General features: G+C 51.0%; 5 protein-coding genes across 5 annotated transcripts; all 5 read left to right on the top strand.

Annotated features, from left to right (window-relative positions):
- Positions 1 to 5: 5 nt before the first annotated feature.
- On the top strand, positions 6 to 3022 carry M438DRAFT_395084 (P-loop containing nucleoside triphosphate hydrolase protein; the record flags this gene model as incomplete). The annotated part of the gene is made up of 4 exons (XM_029909194.1): positions 6 to 151; positions 568 to 1642; positions 1763 to 2487; positions 2524 to 3022. The coding sequence occupies 4 exons, from the start codon at positions 6 to 8 to the stop codon at positions 2807 to 2809; spliced, it is 2232 nt and encodes a 743-aa protein (XP_029764305.1). The 3' UTR covers positions 2810 to 3022.
- Positions 3023 to 3030: 8 nt separating this feature from the next.
- On the top strand, positions 3031 to 4982 carry M438DRAFT_403388 (uncharacterized protein). Its single transcript, XM_029909656.1, has 3 exons — positions 3031 to 3359; positions 3407 to 4764; positions 4817 to 4982. Exons 1-3 carry the CDS (start codon positions 3199 to 3201, stop codon positions 4927 to 4929), a joined length of 1632 nt encoding a protein of 543 aa, XP_029764304.1. The 5' UTR covers positions 3031 to 3198; the 3' UTR covers positions 4930 to 4982.
- A 116-nt stretch (positions 4983 to 5098) lies between these two features.
- M438DRAFT_343205 (MFS general substrate transporter) lies at positions 5099 to 7473 on the top strand. The gene is made up of 4 exons (XM_029904930.1): positions 5099 to 5498; positions 5552 to 5672; positions 5848 to 6465; positions 6514 to 7473. Exons 1-4 carry the CDS (start codon positions 5210 to 5212, stop codon positions 7088 to 7090), a joined length of 1605 nt encoding a protein of 534 aa, XP_029764303.1. The 5' UTR covers positions 5099 to 5209; the 3' UTR covers positions 7091 to 7473.
- A 3076-nt stretch (positions 7474 to 10549) lies between these two features.
- Positions 10550 to 12217, top strand: M438DRAFT_313334 (uncharacterized protein). Its single transcript, XM_029902551.1, has 2 exons — positions 10550 to 11207; positions 11258 to 12217. Exons 1-2 carry the CDS (start codon positions 10916 to 10918, stop codon positions 11977 to 11979), a joined length of 1014 nt encoding a protein of 337 aa, XP_029764302.1. The 5' UTR covers positions 10550 to 10915; the 3' UTR covers positions 11980 to 12217.
- Positions 12218 to 12446: 229 nt separating this feature from the next.
- M438DRAFT_372384 (POPLD-domain-containing protein) lies at positions 12447 to 14979 on the top strand (the record flags this gene model as incomplete). The annotated part of the gene is made up of 2 exons (XM_029908341.1): positions 12447 to 12791; positions 12844 to 14979. 2 exons carry the CDS (start codon positions 12447 to 12449, stop codon positions 14977 to 14979), a joined length of 2481 nt encoding a protein of 826 aa, XP_029764301.1.
- Positions 14980 to 15079: the final 100 nt, after the last annotated feature.

Genomic DNA, 15079 nt, shown 5'->3' with positions numbered 1-15079 from the left:
CGGAGATGAGAGTCGCCAAGCCGCTCTCGACCGTGTGCATGTGCCATGCTGCATCTTGCATGTCATTTGTGCTTGTGCCACTGCGACTCCGAATCTTCACCTTTGCTGCCATCTCGCCATTTCTTTTGTCGCATCAGTGTGCCAGCGAGAGGTAATGCTCGCAGCCACTCGTCAAGCAGGCAGACTGGTCTCCTGTCCCTCCAATTCTCTACGCCTTCGCCGCGAACTCCAGTCTCGCAACTTCTCCACCACCCGCCACGCCCGACGAGACGCTTCATTCAGCAAGAAAAACTCCCACTCGGATGCCAAACGTCCCCTTATACGCAGGGAGCTCTCCCGTCCCAAGCAAAAGTTCTCCGACGTCCTGAGAGAAAATCTCGAATCTCTGCGTTCCGAGCTAAAAACTACTCCCATCGGTCAGAAACTGGACAGCGAAGGCTCCTTTAGAGAGACATGGAAACTCTTCACAAACAACATATTCAATCCTGGCGACAAGGACTCTACCCAACCTGTGGTTGCTGCCAGGAGAAAGGACCATCAAGCTCTCCGCGACTCCTGGTTTGAAAGAGGTGCCAACGGCTTGATTGATCGCATCAAATATGCCTTTTACAATCATGTTACAAGCGCGCGTTTCACCCCCTCCGACATCCGTAACCAAAAGGCCCTTGCTGATTTGCGCTACCCTACCGAATGGTATCCCGCTACCCGCACCGTCCACCGAACCATCCATCTCCACGTCGGTCCGACCAATTCTGGCAAGACTTACCATGCTTTACAACGCTTAGAACAGGCCAAGACTGGTGTCTACGCCGGCCCTCTACGTCTGCTTGCTCACGAGGTTTACACAAGGCTCAATGCAAAGGGCAAGGAGTGCATGCTTGTCACCGGAGAGGAAAAACGTGCCCCTAATGACTCCCTGACCAGCGACCTGACAAGTTGTACCGTTGAGATGATGCCTCTCAACAAGGACGTCGATGTTGCCGTCATCGATGAAATCCAAATGATAGGAAATGCTGAGCGAGGTTGGGCTTGGACCCAAGCTGTCCTTGGTGTCAAGGCCCGCGAGGTTCACTTGTGTGGTGAGACTCGTACCGTCCCTTTGATCCGTGAACTGTGCGCCTCGATTGGTGAGAAGCTTGTCGTTCACGAATATGAGCGTCTGAGTCCTTTGCAAATGGCCGACAAGAGTTTGCAAGGCAACCTCAAGAAGCTGCGCAAAGGTGACTGCATCGTCAGTTTCAGTGTCATGGGTATTCACGCTCTTCGAAAACAAATCGAGCAGACTACTGGAAGAAAGGTTGCTACCGTATATGGCAGTTTACCTCCCGAGACCAGAGCCCAGCAAGCACGCTTGTTCAACGACCCTGACAACGATTACGACTTCCTAGTTGCTAGTGATGCCATTGGTATGGGTCTCAATCTGAGTATCAAACGTGTCATTTTCGAGTCTTCGTCCAAATTCGATGGTTTCCGTCAAAGAACTCTGGCTGTCCCGGACATCAAGCAAATCGCTGGACGTGCCGGTCGTTACAAGAGTGCCTATCAGGCAAACAAGGCCGCCGAGGAGGCAGCCGCTCAGAGTCTTGCGGAGGCCAAAGGAGAGTCGGAACCTGGAAAGGAGCACATCACTGAGGCTCCTGCCGTGATTTTACAATCCATGGAAGCCTCTGCTGAAGCTTCATCAGTGATTGCGGCACCCGCAGAAACCATCGAGTCGCAGCCAAACGTGGAGTCATCATCACAGGCTGCTGACGCCGGAAAGGAGCCTTCGAAACCCGAGGATTCGACATTGGGACTTGTTACTACGCTTGAAGACTTCGACTTCCCTGTCATTGCCAAAGCGATGAAGGAAGAACCTGAACCGATCCGCTCCGCGGGGCTCTTCCCTCCTGCACCTATCCTTGAACGTTTTGCCTCATATTTCCCTCCAGGGACACCTTTTTCATACATCCTTATGCGACTGCATGAGCTTTCTCAGATGCACTCAAGATTTCATCTTTGTGGCTTGAGAGATCAGCTCTGGATTGCAGACCTGATCGAACCAATTCAAGGTTTGACTACAACGGACCGAAACATTCTCTGCGCATGTCCCGCATCCAAGAGCGACAAGGAACTAATCAGTAGACTTATGCCAGCATTCGCGCGTTGCATCGAACAGCAAAGTGGCGGTGCTCTTTATGATATTGCAGAGATGCCCCTCGAAGTGTTGGAGCTGGACATGTCGCCGAGCAGAGATTATCTTCGCCAACTGGAGCAGTTACACAAGGCTATCGTCGCATATTTGTGGCTCAGCTACAGATTCGCAGGAATCTTCTCTACGCGGCCACTGGCTTTCCATGTCAAGGGCCTCGTAGAAGAAAGGATCGAGACAGTTCTCCATCAGTTCTCCTTTACTGAGAACCAGAGGAGGAAGATCAAGGCGGCCCGAGAGAAATCGCTGATGGAAGACTTCCGAAGAGAGCTCATGTTGGAGGATGAGAAGGAAGAGTCCAAAACATCTGCATTTCTTGCTCAGCAAACCAGCGTCACGGCCGGAGGTGACGAGTTTGCCGGCGAGACGGATCTAGAAATCATGGACCCGGCCGAGAGACTTGCGAGCGAGGATGTCGCTACCATGCAAGAGCAGACAATGGGCTCGGATGTGGCCGAAGACGTGCCACCAAAAGCAGGTTCTGATGAACAAACATCTCCAACAGGTTCGACAGACGTCCCAGAGATTGACGTTATCCGCTCGAATACATCGGAAGTAGATGAGGTCAACCTGGCCCACGACATTGCAACGACTGATAGGTCGAAGCGTGAAGAATAGGATTGTTGTGTATAACACCCAAAGGCACAAGATTTAAGCCATGTGGCGATTTGTTGGATAAAAGAAGAGTAGCACCATAGACATCATGTATTATAGTAATGAATAACGTCCCTCATCACAGATTGACACGGTCGATTGAAGTCTTGAGTAATGTCAAGCGCGTGTGACGCTGACTGCCGAGGCGCGGAGTTTTGGCGACGTGATGCTTCGAGGAACAATGCGATTGATCAACAAACATTGAGATATCACAGGGGTACCAACTCGAATCGAGTAGTCGCCAGCTTCTCCAAAACCGAACAGAATGAGCTTGTGACCCCAATCTCGCAGCTCACAATCCCCTCCTGTATTGTCTTGCACACCTGACCTCCCTCGGCGCATACTCGACGACCATGTTCTCCCCCGTGGCGGTTCTTGGCTTTGCGGCCATCTGCCTGGCCGTAGGAGAGAAGGCGCCTGCAAAGGATGCCCAGCGACCACTCAAAAGCCCTCAGGAAAGGGCAAAGATACTTGCAGCATGCCCGGCATACGAGCATTATGCGAGGTTCTCGCAGTATGTCTTCTCCCAATCGGCGCATACTGTTGCTTACCGCGTGCTAGTCCACCTTTCTCCGAAGGCCCCATGTCACTCCCCTTCCAGCGCCCAGCAACTCTCTGCCGCACCTTTGAATCAGACCTGGTAGAACAGATCATCGACGACATGAACGAGAAGATGACGGACAAGGACTTGGCTAGGATCTTCGAGAATGCCTTCCCAAACACACTAGACACGACAGTACGATGGCACGTCGACGGTACCGAAAAGTCGACCTACAAGAGCAGCCATGGCGCATGGCAGGGTCCACAGAGTTTCATCGTGACTGGCGACATCAACGCAGAATGGCTCAGAGACTCGACCAACCAACTAGCCCAATACCAAAAGCTGGCCAAGAAGGACAAGGCTATCCAGATGCTGATACTGGGTGCTATCAACACCCAAGCCGAGTACGTTATCGAGTCGCCATACTGCAACGCCTTTCAACCACCGCCGCCCAGCCGCCTCGCTGCATCAAACAATGGTCAGGAGGATGTCGTCCATCCAGCATATGAGCCGTCAAACGTCTTCGAGTGCAAGTACGAGTTGGACTCTGTTGCCCACTTCCTCTCTTTGTCCAACCAATTCTACAATCACACCGGATCTACCGCTTTCTTGACCCCAAGATGGTATGCAGCTTTGGACACTTTGCTTGCGCTGCTGGATGAGCAGGCCAAATCCACCTTCGATCCCAAGACTGGTGCTTTTCAGCACAACGAGTACACTTTCCGACGCCGTACAGACGCAGGCACCGAGACCCTCAGCTTGTCTGGCAACGGTAACCCGTTAAATCATGGTACTGGACTTGTGAGAAGTGCTTTCCGTCCTAGCGACGATGCCACTATCCTCGGCTTTTTCATTCCAGCCAATGCTATGATGGCTGTTGAGCTGAAGCGGGCTTCGGCCGTCCTGGCCAAGGCTGGCAAACTCAAGCTCGCCGAGAATCTGAAGGCGCGCGGAGCTGCCATCGAGGAAGGCGTGTGGGAGCATGGTGTCGTTTCGCACAAGAAATATGGCTCTGTGTTTGCTTTTGAGGTTGATGGCTATGGTTCTTCTATCATAATGGACGATGCTAACCTGCCATCGCTGCTCGCCCTGCCACTGCTTGGTTTTGTCTCAAGAGACGACAAGACCTATCAAAACACCCGTCGTATGATACTCGAGAAGAATGGCAATCCATACTATCTTTCTGGCAAAGCCTTCAAAGGCATTGGTGGACCTCACATAGGTCTGCAGAACGCTTGGCCTATGAGTTTGCTGGTGCAGGCAATGACCTCGGATGATGATGAAGAGATTGAGGATGCTCTTTCTGCCGTCAAACGCGTCAGTCATCTGGGTCTAATACACGAGAGCATACATGTCGACCGTGGAAGGGATTATACTCGTAAGCAATCTGACTCGCAACGACTTCCGAAACCCACTAACCATTTTCTCAGGCAGTTGGTTTGCTTGGGCCAACTCGGTCTTTGCTCAAACGATCCTCGACGTGGCAGAGAGGAAACCACACCTTTTGTTTGGGTCGGGAGTGAAACCCTATATCATCGACTAGATAAGCATTATGATTCATACAATGAAACGTCTTTCAATAATAATTTGGTACTGAGTGATGTTCGTATATTGACATGAAAGGAGCTGGCGGCGGTACGTTTCCGCTCCCCCGAGTGACCGCACGGAGTCAGGGACAGAACACCAAACAACTACACTTTACAACTCGACGTTATACGAAAGACCTTTGCCATTGATACTACCCAAAAATACATCCCAAATCCTGGTCTTCTCATATCTCAAGACCGACCGCGTTGCATTGGACGACGTTGCCGGACACAATAATGGTATCGCAGGGGCTACCCCTCAATCACCAGCCGAACTACCATGCAGAGCGAAAAGACGATATACAGTTGGACGATCTGCAATCCGGACACTCTCCAAATTTCCAAAATGTACCAGACAATGAGAAGGAGGAAGAATATGACGACAACGATGAAGACGACAAATCCAGTGTGCAGGATTGGGAACTATTCACACCTGACGAAGAGAAATCCCTACTCAGGAAGTTGGACACCCGTTTGGTTCTGTTCTTGGCCCTTCTATACATGCTGTCGTTTTTGGATCGATCAAGTACGTTCCTACATTAAAGAGACCATCTTCAAATCTGATTGCTAACTTGGTAGACATCGGCAATGCTAGAGTTGCAGGCATGTCGAAAAGTCTGAGACTTAGCCCAACCCAGTTTGAATGGCTGCTTACTGGATTTTACATTTCTTACATCTGTTTCGAATGGATGACTTTGTTGTAAGTCTATATCCCTCGAATTGCACTTTCTCCCAAACCGACCAGTTTTGCCTCTCTGTCCTGGGCTGTCAGGGTCACCCCACGAACCACACCAAAAGGTGATCGTTAGTTGAGATCCACGACTTTGTGATATTCACAAATTGATTACGACTCGGGACTAATGATCAGGGTTTAGGTACAAAGTCTTCCCACCACACGCATATATCTCGATATGCGTCCTAGCCTGGGGTTGCCTTGCCTCCTTACAAAGTGTAAGCCCGGGATTTGGAACACTCTTGATCTTGAGAATATTGCTCGGAGTCTCTGAAGCCGCATTTGGCCCAGGAGTGCCCTTCTATTTGTCTTTCTTCTACAAAAGAAACGAGCTCGCTTTCCGTACTGGACTGTTCATTTCAGCAGCACCCCTAGCCAGCAGTTTTGCGAGCACTTTGGCCTTTGCCATTGTCAAACTCGGTAACCATACCGTGATTGACAGTTGGCGGTTATTGTTCATCATTGAAGGGTTTCCAAGTATACTGGTAGCTGTATGGGCTTGGTATATCATTCCAGACTCGCCTTCGACTTCTCCATGGCTCTCGACCAGAGAACGGGAAATAGCGACACTGCGTTTGCGGAAACAAGAGAGCACTTCTCAAACTCAAGTTTCGGGAATTGGTCGAAAGAAAAGATTTGACTGGTCTGCAGTACGCAGAACTCTATGCGATCCGAAGAGCTACATGACTGCGGGCTGCTTCTTCTCACTCAATGTTGCTTTCTCCTCAATGCCGGTTTTTGCTCCAATAATCATTCAGAAGTAAGCAAACTAGGAGTCATACCTGATGTTTAGCTGACCGAGTCGTAGCATGGGTTACTCGGCCGTCCAAGCACAAGGCTTAGCTGCACCACCACACCTATTCGCCTTTGTTGTTGTCCTTGTCACCTCAATCGTCTCTGACCGGTCGCAGTCTCGTTCGATACCAATCATCATACATGCACTGTTGGCGATGGTTGGTTACATGTTGCTCGCTCTTGCACCCAAGATGCATCTGTCAACCACAGCGCAGTACTTGTGTACGTTTCCCATCACTGCGGGCTTCTTCAGTGCCGTAACGACTGTCATTGTCTGGACCGTCAACAACCAACAAAGCGAGGAGGGACGTGGCAGCAACGTCGCACTTCTGAACATTATTGGTCAGCTTGGTCCTCTTGTCGGGACACGACTTTACCCAGACTCTGATGCTCCGAGTTATACGAGAGGACATGCTATATGTGCTGGGTTCATGGCGTTGGTGGCTTTGTTGGCTACAGTTCTGAGGGTTGTTCTCACCAGGGCAAACGCTGCCTCACGTGCAGCCCGAGTTATAACGCAAGATGGTGCTCATAGACCACTTGTTGCTAGTTCTGCTTCTACAGCGGGCGATTTCGAGTACATTCTGTAGTGTCTGCGAACCAAATGACGTCGGTCACCACAAGTCGTCCATTTTGGTGTGTGAGGTTTCAACTGCCGTTCGGCGCCTGTAGACAAAGTCTAAAAAAGAGACACGGGTGATCGACGAGTGATCCCGGGAGCCAACAAGTGAGGATCGAGCCAGATGCGTTACCGAGAAGCAACAAGATCAGAGAGTCGACCGCCTCATCGTTTTGCAATGCAGACCAATTTTCTCGTCACAAACCCCAAGCCATCACAGTACCATAGCTCTGGGACAGTCAAGGTACGAATATCTCGGCGCGTGAAGTTCGCTAGGAAAGCAGTATTGGATCCAGAGACATTTTTGTCTAGATTTAGCAGTTGTGTGTGTTTGAGTCAGATCCATGTCCGAGACATTGCCCTGCCACCCGGCCTTGTATGTGCTCATAGACCCACGAGTCCAGTACATATTATGTATTGACTGCACTATTGGAGGCGGTGTGTGTTTATTAGACATGACCTTGTGATATCAGGTTGTTGTTAGAGTGCGAGATGCATGCTCGTCTCTGCAGGAGCAGACTTGTGAGGAACAGTCGCTGCTACCAGGCAGGATCGCACACCGTTTTTGGATAGTCGTTTGCATCCATCATGCATGACATCTGCACACTTGTGAGGTCGGACCCGAGCCAACAGCGGGGCCCACAGATTTATCGCCGAGGCAGGATGGCAGATGATGGGGGACCATCCGATCCGGTGCATCAATGTCCTCGACACTAGCTGACGGCGTTCCATATCCACGGCGTCACGAGTTGTTCTGAGTCGACCTCGACCATCCTCCGATTGGAGTGTTGACCTGACCACCGCTGCCTTGTCAATGGTGAGGGACTGGGGATGACCTAGCTTGAGATGAAAGTCGATAATCAATCTTGTATAATATGACGTTCCTTCGTGTCGTCCCTGTATCCAGGGCATCTGAACAAGATTTAATCATTTCTCTTTATTGGGCCATCTCTTGAAGCCCTGTAAGTCGAGAGATGGGAAAGCCGGATCGTTTTGCTGAATGTGACGTCGGAGTGGGTGTTCAAGAGCATCCGTGACACGCGTTTTTCGACAATTAATTTATCTGAGCGGATGTGATTGGCAAGTGGCTTTTTTCAATCTGTTGTTTTGTTATGCGTGATGTGACCTGTACTGCTGAACACTCGCTGTAGAAGGGGCTCGAAATGAAGCTCATTCAACAAGTGTCATGAGTCGAAAGGGTTTGAGGCTGAAGGTGGTCCTTCTCAAGGCTGTTTGAAGACGCTGTCGTGGACGAAACCGGTACCTGCCTGTAGTGTCATGGTCCATAGATGCTGGAAAGTCGCAGCTTGTTGTACAGAGACACTGACTCATAAATGGCGCACTCTATTATCCTTCTGGTGGTGCTCGGACCTATCCGTTGCTTAAGCGATTGTGCATGCTCCGAGTACGAGAATTGAAGGAGAGTCCACGCTCATGTCTTGTATTCCCGCCCCAGCCGTCATCACAGGCAGTCGCAAGCGGCCCTGAACAGCCACAGATTCAAGTGGGACGGAGAAATTCAACTTCTCATCGATATGGAAACAGCTGATTGAAGTTGTGATTGTTTTTGCGGAGCCAGTTACGCGTGTGCTCATGTTTTGGCTGAGGCGGCGGTGTGAATTATTGTGGATGCCCTCCTCACCTTCCGAGTCCCTTGAAGCACAAAAGAAAATTAAGCAAATGGTAACCCTGGGGTTATAAGCAAGGATCAACCCGAAACACCTGTAATCTCAATCAGTTCTCACCCTGAACTGACATCTACGTGTAGCAAGTCGCCATAATGAACGCAAGCAGCGAGTTGTGGTTGAGACATTTGACAGAAAACGGTCCTTCGTGCGGAAATGGTGGGAGAAGTTTGTGAAACAGGCTTCTTCAGAGGTGTGTCGAGCATGTGAGAATGCCTGCTCAAAAGCATGATGTTGGATGGTATCCTCCTACCTCCTCATAATGGTACTCCAAGTAGAGAGAACATAACCGACATTTGATCGTCGTCATATCAAAGCCGTCAACCAGAGTTGTTGTGTTCCTCCTGCTAAAAATCGCCTTGATCGCCTTTTCCACCACGCGACTTGTCGATCAAGACGTTGATGACGACTGCTGGGGGAAGATCCTGGTACCTGCAACAAATTGCATGGCCGGCGCATTGCGGCAGGATAACGTACCTACGCGATGTCCAGCAGATAAACGTGGCTAGGTCACACGAGATGTCGTTCGCGACACTCGAAAAGAGTTGTTCTTCTTGCTGACCATCATTTCGGCAGTGGATGCGCGATCGCATCGAACACAGGGCAACCGTTGTGTGTGTGTGTGTGCTCGCGCGCGTTAAACTCCACAAGCCATCATCTTAACGTTAATTATGAAACTGACACCTGGAAGCGGAGAGGGGGTCGGTCGATCACAGGAAACGCCAGAAGACATGGATCGCTGCCGATCGCCCACGAGCCAAACACTCCGAGAACTACACTCGTGCCTTTTGCCGTGAGAACAGAGGCGTGCCTTGGTCCACAGCACATGCCAATAAAGATCTATATGCAAGAGATTTTAACAAGCCCATGTTCAATTCACCAAACCAACATACTCTAGAGCACTGCCCTGATGAGGCGCGCAACAATAATCTGCGGTTCGGAACCTACAAGGGCCAAAATGTCAGGCCTCTGATTGGATCTTGGAGCCCGAGAACTTGGACGTCTTTTGCTTGTCCTCTCGAGTCTCTCTTTCTTGCTCGTAAGCGAGGCGGCAGAAGCCAAACTCCCTGCAAGTTCGTTTGTCCCGCCGGTTTGACGCCTGGCGCAACAGACTAGCTAGTCGGGGGCGCTGTCCGTGTGTGCGTCCTTGGACACTTTGTCTCTTGAAACCTACCAAAGAATGCTTCTACCACCACGAAGAGCTGACCGTGCATATCATTAAACTACAGCCATGCCGAAGGGATCCTCTGTTGATGGGCTTCGGCTATCGCCCATCACTGATACGTCTAAAACGCCACAGGTTCTCATCCGCAATAATGTGAAACCTTTGGAGCAAAAAGAGGCCCCGGCTACGTAAGCTTCGGACTCGCAGCAGTAGGTGACAAGTGGAGGATGCACGCATCAGGCTTGCAACCCCTCGTGCGTGTGCTTTCATCATCGTCTTGCCCAAAATCTATCTCATGCACGCCGCTTTTTGGAGGCTTTGCTGATCTCCATCGCATCGCCCGGGCAGATCGCACTTGGACCTTTTTTTCTGCTCACACACCCTGCAGAGTCGGTAGAGTCCCTGCGCTCTCTTAAACCTGTCGAGGCAGAATAGATTAAAACTAACCGCAGGGATCAACCTGCAAGTCTGCCCGCCTAAAACCACTGACCAGCACGCACGAGATTTGCGTTGCCTCTGTGCTTCCGCCCGGATCTTGCCTTGCCCTGTCACTGTTGCCCGCTCCCCAGAAACAGACCATAGCTCTCTTGTTCATCTTCTGTGCGCTAACCTTGCTGCTCCTTAGCCCCATACGCAGCGGGCAGCATCATTTCTTACCCTGTCAGTGCATCTCCTTGGGCGATATTCGTGTTTTGACGTCTTTGGGCCAACTTACCATCCTTCTTCTTTTCCTTTACATCCTCCTCAACCACCTGGCATCCTTTGTGTGTATACATCAACCCATCTCCTGGTCGGGATTCTCTTCAAATCGTAAAGCTTCATTGCTCGATCTGTCCTGCCGTCATTGCCGAGCATCGCGGACTATTCTTCACCATCAACCATTCAAGACCTCGACTGGCGCGGAACCATCTTGTCTATATATATAAACACAACCTCTTGAGAAATCATGGAAGTCGCAGCATATGCACCCTACCGCCAACACACGTTCCAACCAGATTTCAGTCCGCACTACAGTCAATACCACGAGTCTCGAACATCTCATCCGGCCTCTGTACACCCCGTCATGGCAGGCCAGTATCAAGACGTCAGACGTGCAGGGCAACGTCAGGCGCCGCAACAGCACTCTGCTGCACCCACCGTAGCAGCATCGCAGGACGATATGAACAAGCCATCCCTCCCGTCAATCTCAAACCTTTTGGGCATAGCAGATGGTGATAGAACCTCAAATCAAGAGACTGGTAAGTTGAATCAGCAAATCTCGAGGACAAATTGCTAACCCTCAGGCCAGGCAGTCCTTCTCAGCAACAAGCTTACTACTCGTCAGCCCCGACAGAGTTTAGTCAAGGCTACGTAACCGTGGCAGATCCTGTGTCCACAGCTAGAGGCCCACTTCCTCCATCGCCGCCGCCCATGCGCTCAGACTCGGTAGTGGAAACCGCTCATAGCCCTACGTCAATGGCTGGCCAAAACTACTTGTTCGGATCATCGCTGAACAACGTGGAGCCTCATCACCAGAGGACAATGCCCGTCAAGCGCCACTCTGTGCCCATGCCCAGTGGTGGCATGTACACGACATCACCCTACGCTATGGCTGCCTACAATTCATCGCCTAGTGCGATGTCTACCAGTTCTTACTACTCGGCTGATGGTGTCTATGGTATGAACGGAGTCTACCAACAGAGACCACTGCCTTCAAACTTCCCTCCAGTCATGTCGGGGCCGGTGATTACAGCATCGAGCATTCCGGCGCCGAATATGTGGGAGCACCATCATTACATTGCTCCTTCTAGCCAAGCGACATACCCTCAATCACAGGATCGTTATGTCTGTCAGACTTGCAACAAGGCATTCTCTCGCCCAAGCAGTCTCAAGATCCACAACTACAGCCATACTGGAGAAAAGCCGTTCAAGTGTACGCAGCCGGGCTGCGGAAAGGCGTTTAGCGTTCGAAGCAACATGAAGCGACACGAGAGAGGCTGCCATGCAGGATCATCCAGTATCATGGCTTAAAAGTCTCGAATCAGGATGGGAGTTTTTTTATGTTCTTCTTTTCTACAAACCTGTTGTTCTCTTCTTTGTTTCTCTGAGGCTCTTTTGATACCACGGCCGTACTTAAGGAAATGGTTAGCGGCGCTTACATGGATTTGGAGTTACAAATACATTTGGGATGGTGTATAGGGCAACGCAAGACGTTGAGGGATCGAGACAGCAAGCCTGTACATCAATAAGGATTTCCGCCCTAGTGGTGAAGCACTGGATGTTAGATAGCTAAGGTAGTGGAGCCTACCGGCACAAATAACTGTATCAAACAAAATGTATGCATCAAACAAGACGCTGGAAAGCGAAAGTCGTCGATTGCGACGCCTGGACGTGACGCGCCGAGTTTTGGATTTTTGACTCGAGACGCGACGTCAGAAAAGTCGCGACCCCGAACAAGATTATTCGGCGCACAACAACAACAACAACAACAACACAATATGGCGCCAAAAGTAGAGACAGGAGGGCAGACGTGTCAGAAGCGCAAAGGAAACTCGACTGATGCAGGAGGCTCGCGCAACAAACGGCAAAAGACGCAACGCGATGCTCGTACTCTAGCGGTTCAGACAAGCTCCAAGGCTTTCAAGAATGGCGAACTCGATGTAGGAGCGTTTGTCAAGGCTCGTGAATATGAGATCCGAGCCTTGGAAGAAGGTATGGCGCGGGCCAGAAAAGGCTTGACACAAAGAGCCTTCCAACAAGTGCCCAAGGATCTGAGACGCAGGACGGCCAGTCACAATGCTAAGAGAGTGCCCAAGAGACTGCGCCGTCAGGCTGTAAGAGAGGTTGGTCCAAGACACGATGAGCTCCATGTGTTGCCATGTTGACGCGAAATAGATGACCGAGGACAATACACCCACCGTAACATCTCGCCGTCGAAAGCCCAGCGGCCATATGCGCCTTCGCATGGACACCGTCAGTCGTCTGCGCAAGCTACATTTCAAGACCAAGTCATCCGATATGGATGGCATCGTTTCCAGAGCTCCTCGGGCCAAGAAGAATAAACTCGCATCTCCTCCTGTGCCCAAGGCAAAGTATCGCAAACGCCAGCTCCTAAAGACATGGCTGCCCACACACATGTTCCACGCAAAACGAGCCCACATGACTCCACCTGCTCAACCTCTATGGCGATTTGCCCTGCCCTTGACATCAACTGTCAAAAGCTACCGTCCAACTCATCGTGCGAGCAAAGATCGTGGAGCTGTAGCTTGGGATACGAGCTACATGTCTTGCATCAGCATACACGGTAACCAGCAGAGTATAGAGTCTCTTCTTCGCGCACTTGGTCTTGGCTCCAACGATGCCGCGTGGTCTTCAAGAGGCCAGAAGTGGAGGTCGGGTTCTCGTATCTGGCAAGGTTGGCTCTATGAGCGTGACATGTATCCGAATCGGCCCATCGCTCCTGCCACAGTCATCTGGCGGGCAGAGCCAATCCCGGCCCCAAAACCATCGCGTCAAGTCTTGCTTCGTGTACACCCATCAGCCTTTTCTCAACTTTGGGATCAACTCACCCAATTAGCCAAGGTCCAGAAGCCTCAACTGACTGTCGAAGATTTGCGATTCGAGATTGGAAGCATTGAAGTCGTCGGTCCTGCCTCAACCGAAGCACTAACGAGTGCTCTCTGGCCTGTAAAGTCTGGCGAGGAAGGATCTGTCGAAAAGAGTTGGCCATTATTGTCAGGCATACAAGATCCATCCACTTTGCCTTTCAATGCTCTTGTCGCTTTTGACATATCCGACCCCAGATTGCATCACCCCCCAAGAACTGCACCTTTTGCTGTTGGAACCGAAGAGTCTCAGCTGCTCGATTTGCTAACGCAATGGCCTTTTGATGTTGCACCTCTAAAACCGGGCATATTTGATCGCAAAAAGCGCCAGGCATCCTGCCGTGCGCTTCAGAGTCAAAAAGGCATCAACCGTCGCAAGACTGCCGCCACGCCAGGATCCTATCCCGAGCCATTGTCCCAAGACCCTCGGATACCAATCATGGCGTACCCTTCTCCCATCCAACCTAATTCGAGGCAAGGAAGCAAAGAGCGCGCTCTGTGTTCATGGACCATTATCTTACCATGGAAAGCAGTTCCGGCCGTTTGGCAGAGTCTTATGTACTACCCCATCTCGACTGGCGGACAAGTGAGAATGGGGGGGTTAGAAGAGCAACGCCAGATTGCCTTTGAGACGGGTGCCCCTTGGTTCCCTGGCGACTTCCCAGGTACGCAGGCAGGTGATGAGTGGGAGGTTTGGGAAGGCGCCAAGAGAAAGGCGCAATGGGAAGCGAAGCCCAAAGGCAAAAGAGTTGAGTGGGACAGCCTTGTACTGGCTCCTGGTGAAAAGGGCGAGCATGGCGAGGGATGGGCTTGTGATTGGGCCCTCGTCCTAGAAGCTGCTGCGGGCAAAGGAACTGGTGATGCTGTATCAAAGGTTCATCACATCGCTCCCAGTCTTGCCAAGAGCCTAGTCTTAGGACAGACGACGTCCACAGATGTCCTGGCCAACGCGATCTCTACTGTTCGCATCTCTCTCCTTGGACGCGGAACGCCAGATCCTTGTGCGAGAATCTATCGATTGCCGACAGTACATGGTTTGGAAAAGAACTCTTTGCGCGATCAGTGGCTAGCCCTTGACCCCGCCAGAGTGGATTCTCGTGCTCAGAAGAAGAAGCGTCAACGAAGCCTGCCCTTGGGCATCCTCAAAGGCTCTTGTTCGACCGATGCGCAACAACAACTGGCTGCAGATTTGTTAAACCCTCCTCGATCTGACGAGCACGACTGTTGTCCACCGCTTCCCGGTAGAGATGACCTAATTGGCTTCGTCACGAAGGGCGAGTTCAGTCTGACAAAAGGTGGAGGCGTTGCCATTGGCAGCGTCTTTGTTCAGAAGCTCACGAATCACACTGATGGCACATCACACATGTGCATTGTCAGGAATGCTGGAGAAACGATTGGCCGGTTAGGAAAGTTGGACTTTGTTTAGTACGGAATTCAGAGATTGTACATGTAGGACTTGATCGGTTCTATTATTTATTGAAAATACCTAACTCTATCCGAGCCTGCTCTACATTTATTCAGCAGAC

Source organism: Aureobasidium pullulans (assembly GCF_000721785.1).
Source record: "Aureobasidium pullulans EXF-150 unplaced genomic scaffold scaffold_3, whole genome shotgun sequence".
NCBI classification, from domain to species: domain Eukaryota; kingdom Fungi; phylum Ascomycota; class Dothideomycetes; order Dothideales; family Saccotheciaceae; genus Aureobasidium; species Aureobasidium pullulans.
This window is presented reverse-complemented; position numbering and strand designations above follow the sequence as displayed.

Excerpts from the sequence above, each read along its gene's own strand:
- M438DRAFT_313334 (XM_029902551.1), top strand. The coding sequence starts at position 10,916 with ATGGAAGTCGCAGCATATGCACCCTACCGCCAACACACGTTCCAACCA. Across the intron at positions 11,208-11,257 it reads AACCTCAAATCAAGAGACTG|GCAGTCCTTCTCAGCAACAA; the intron begins GTAAGTTGAATC and ends CCCTCAGGCCAG.
- M438DRAFT_403388 (XM_029909656.1), top strand. The coding sequence starts at position 3,199 with ATGTTCTCCCCCGTGGCGGTTCTTGGCTTTGCGGCCATCTGCCTGGCC. Across the intron at positions 3,360-3,406 it reads CATTATGCGAGGTTCTCGCA|TCCACCTTTCTCCGAAGGCC; the intron begins GTATGTCTTCTC and ends ACCGCGTGCTAG. Across the intron at positions 4,765-4,816 it reads CCGTGGAAGGGATTATACTC|GCAGTTGGTTTGCTTGGGCC; the intron begins GTAAGCAATCTG and ends CCATTTTCTCAG.
- M438DRAFT_343205 (XM_029904930.1), top strand. The coding sequence starts at position 5,210 with ATGGTATCGCAGGGGCTACCCCTCAATCACCAGCCGAACTACCATGCA. Across the intron at positions 5,499-5,551 it reads GTCGTTTTTGGATCGATCAA|ACATCGGCAATGCTAGAGTT; the intron begins GTACGTTCCTAC and ends CTAACTTGGTAG. Across the intron at positions 6,466-6,513 it reads GCTCCAATAATCATTCAGAA|CATGGGTTACTCGGCCGTCC; the intron begins GTAAGCAAACTA and ends ACCGAGTCGTAG.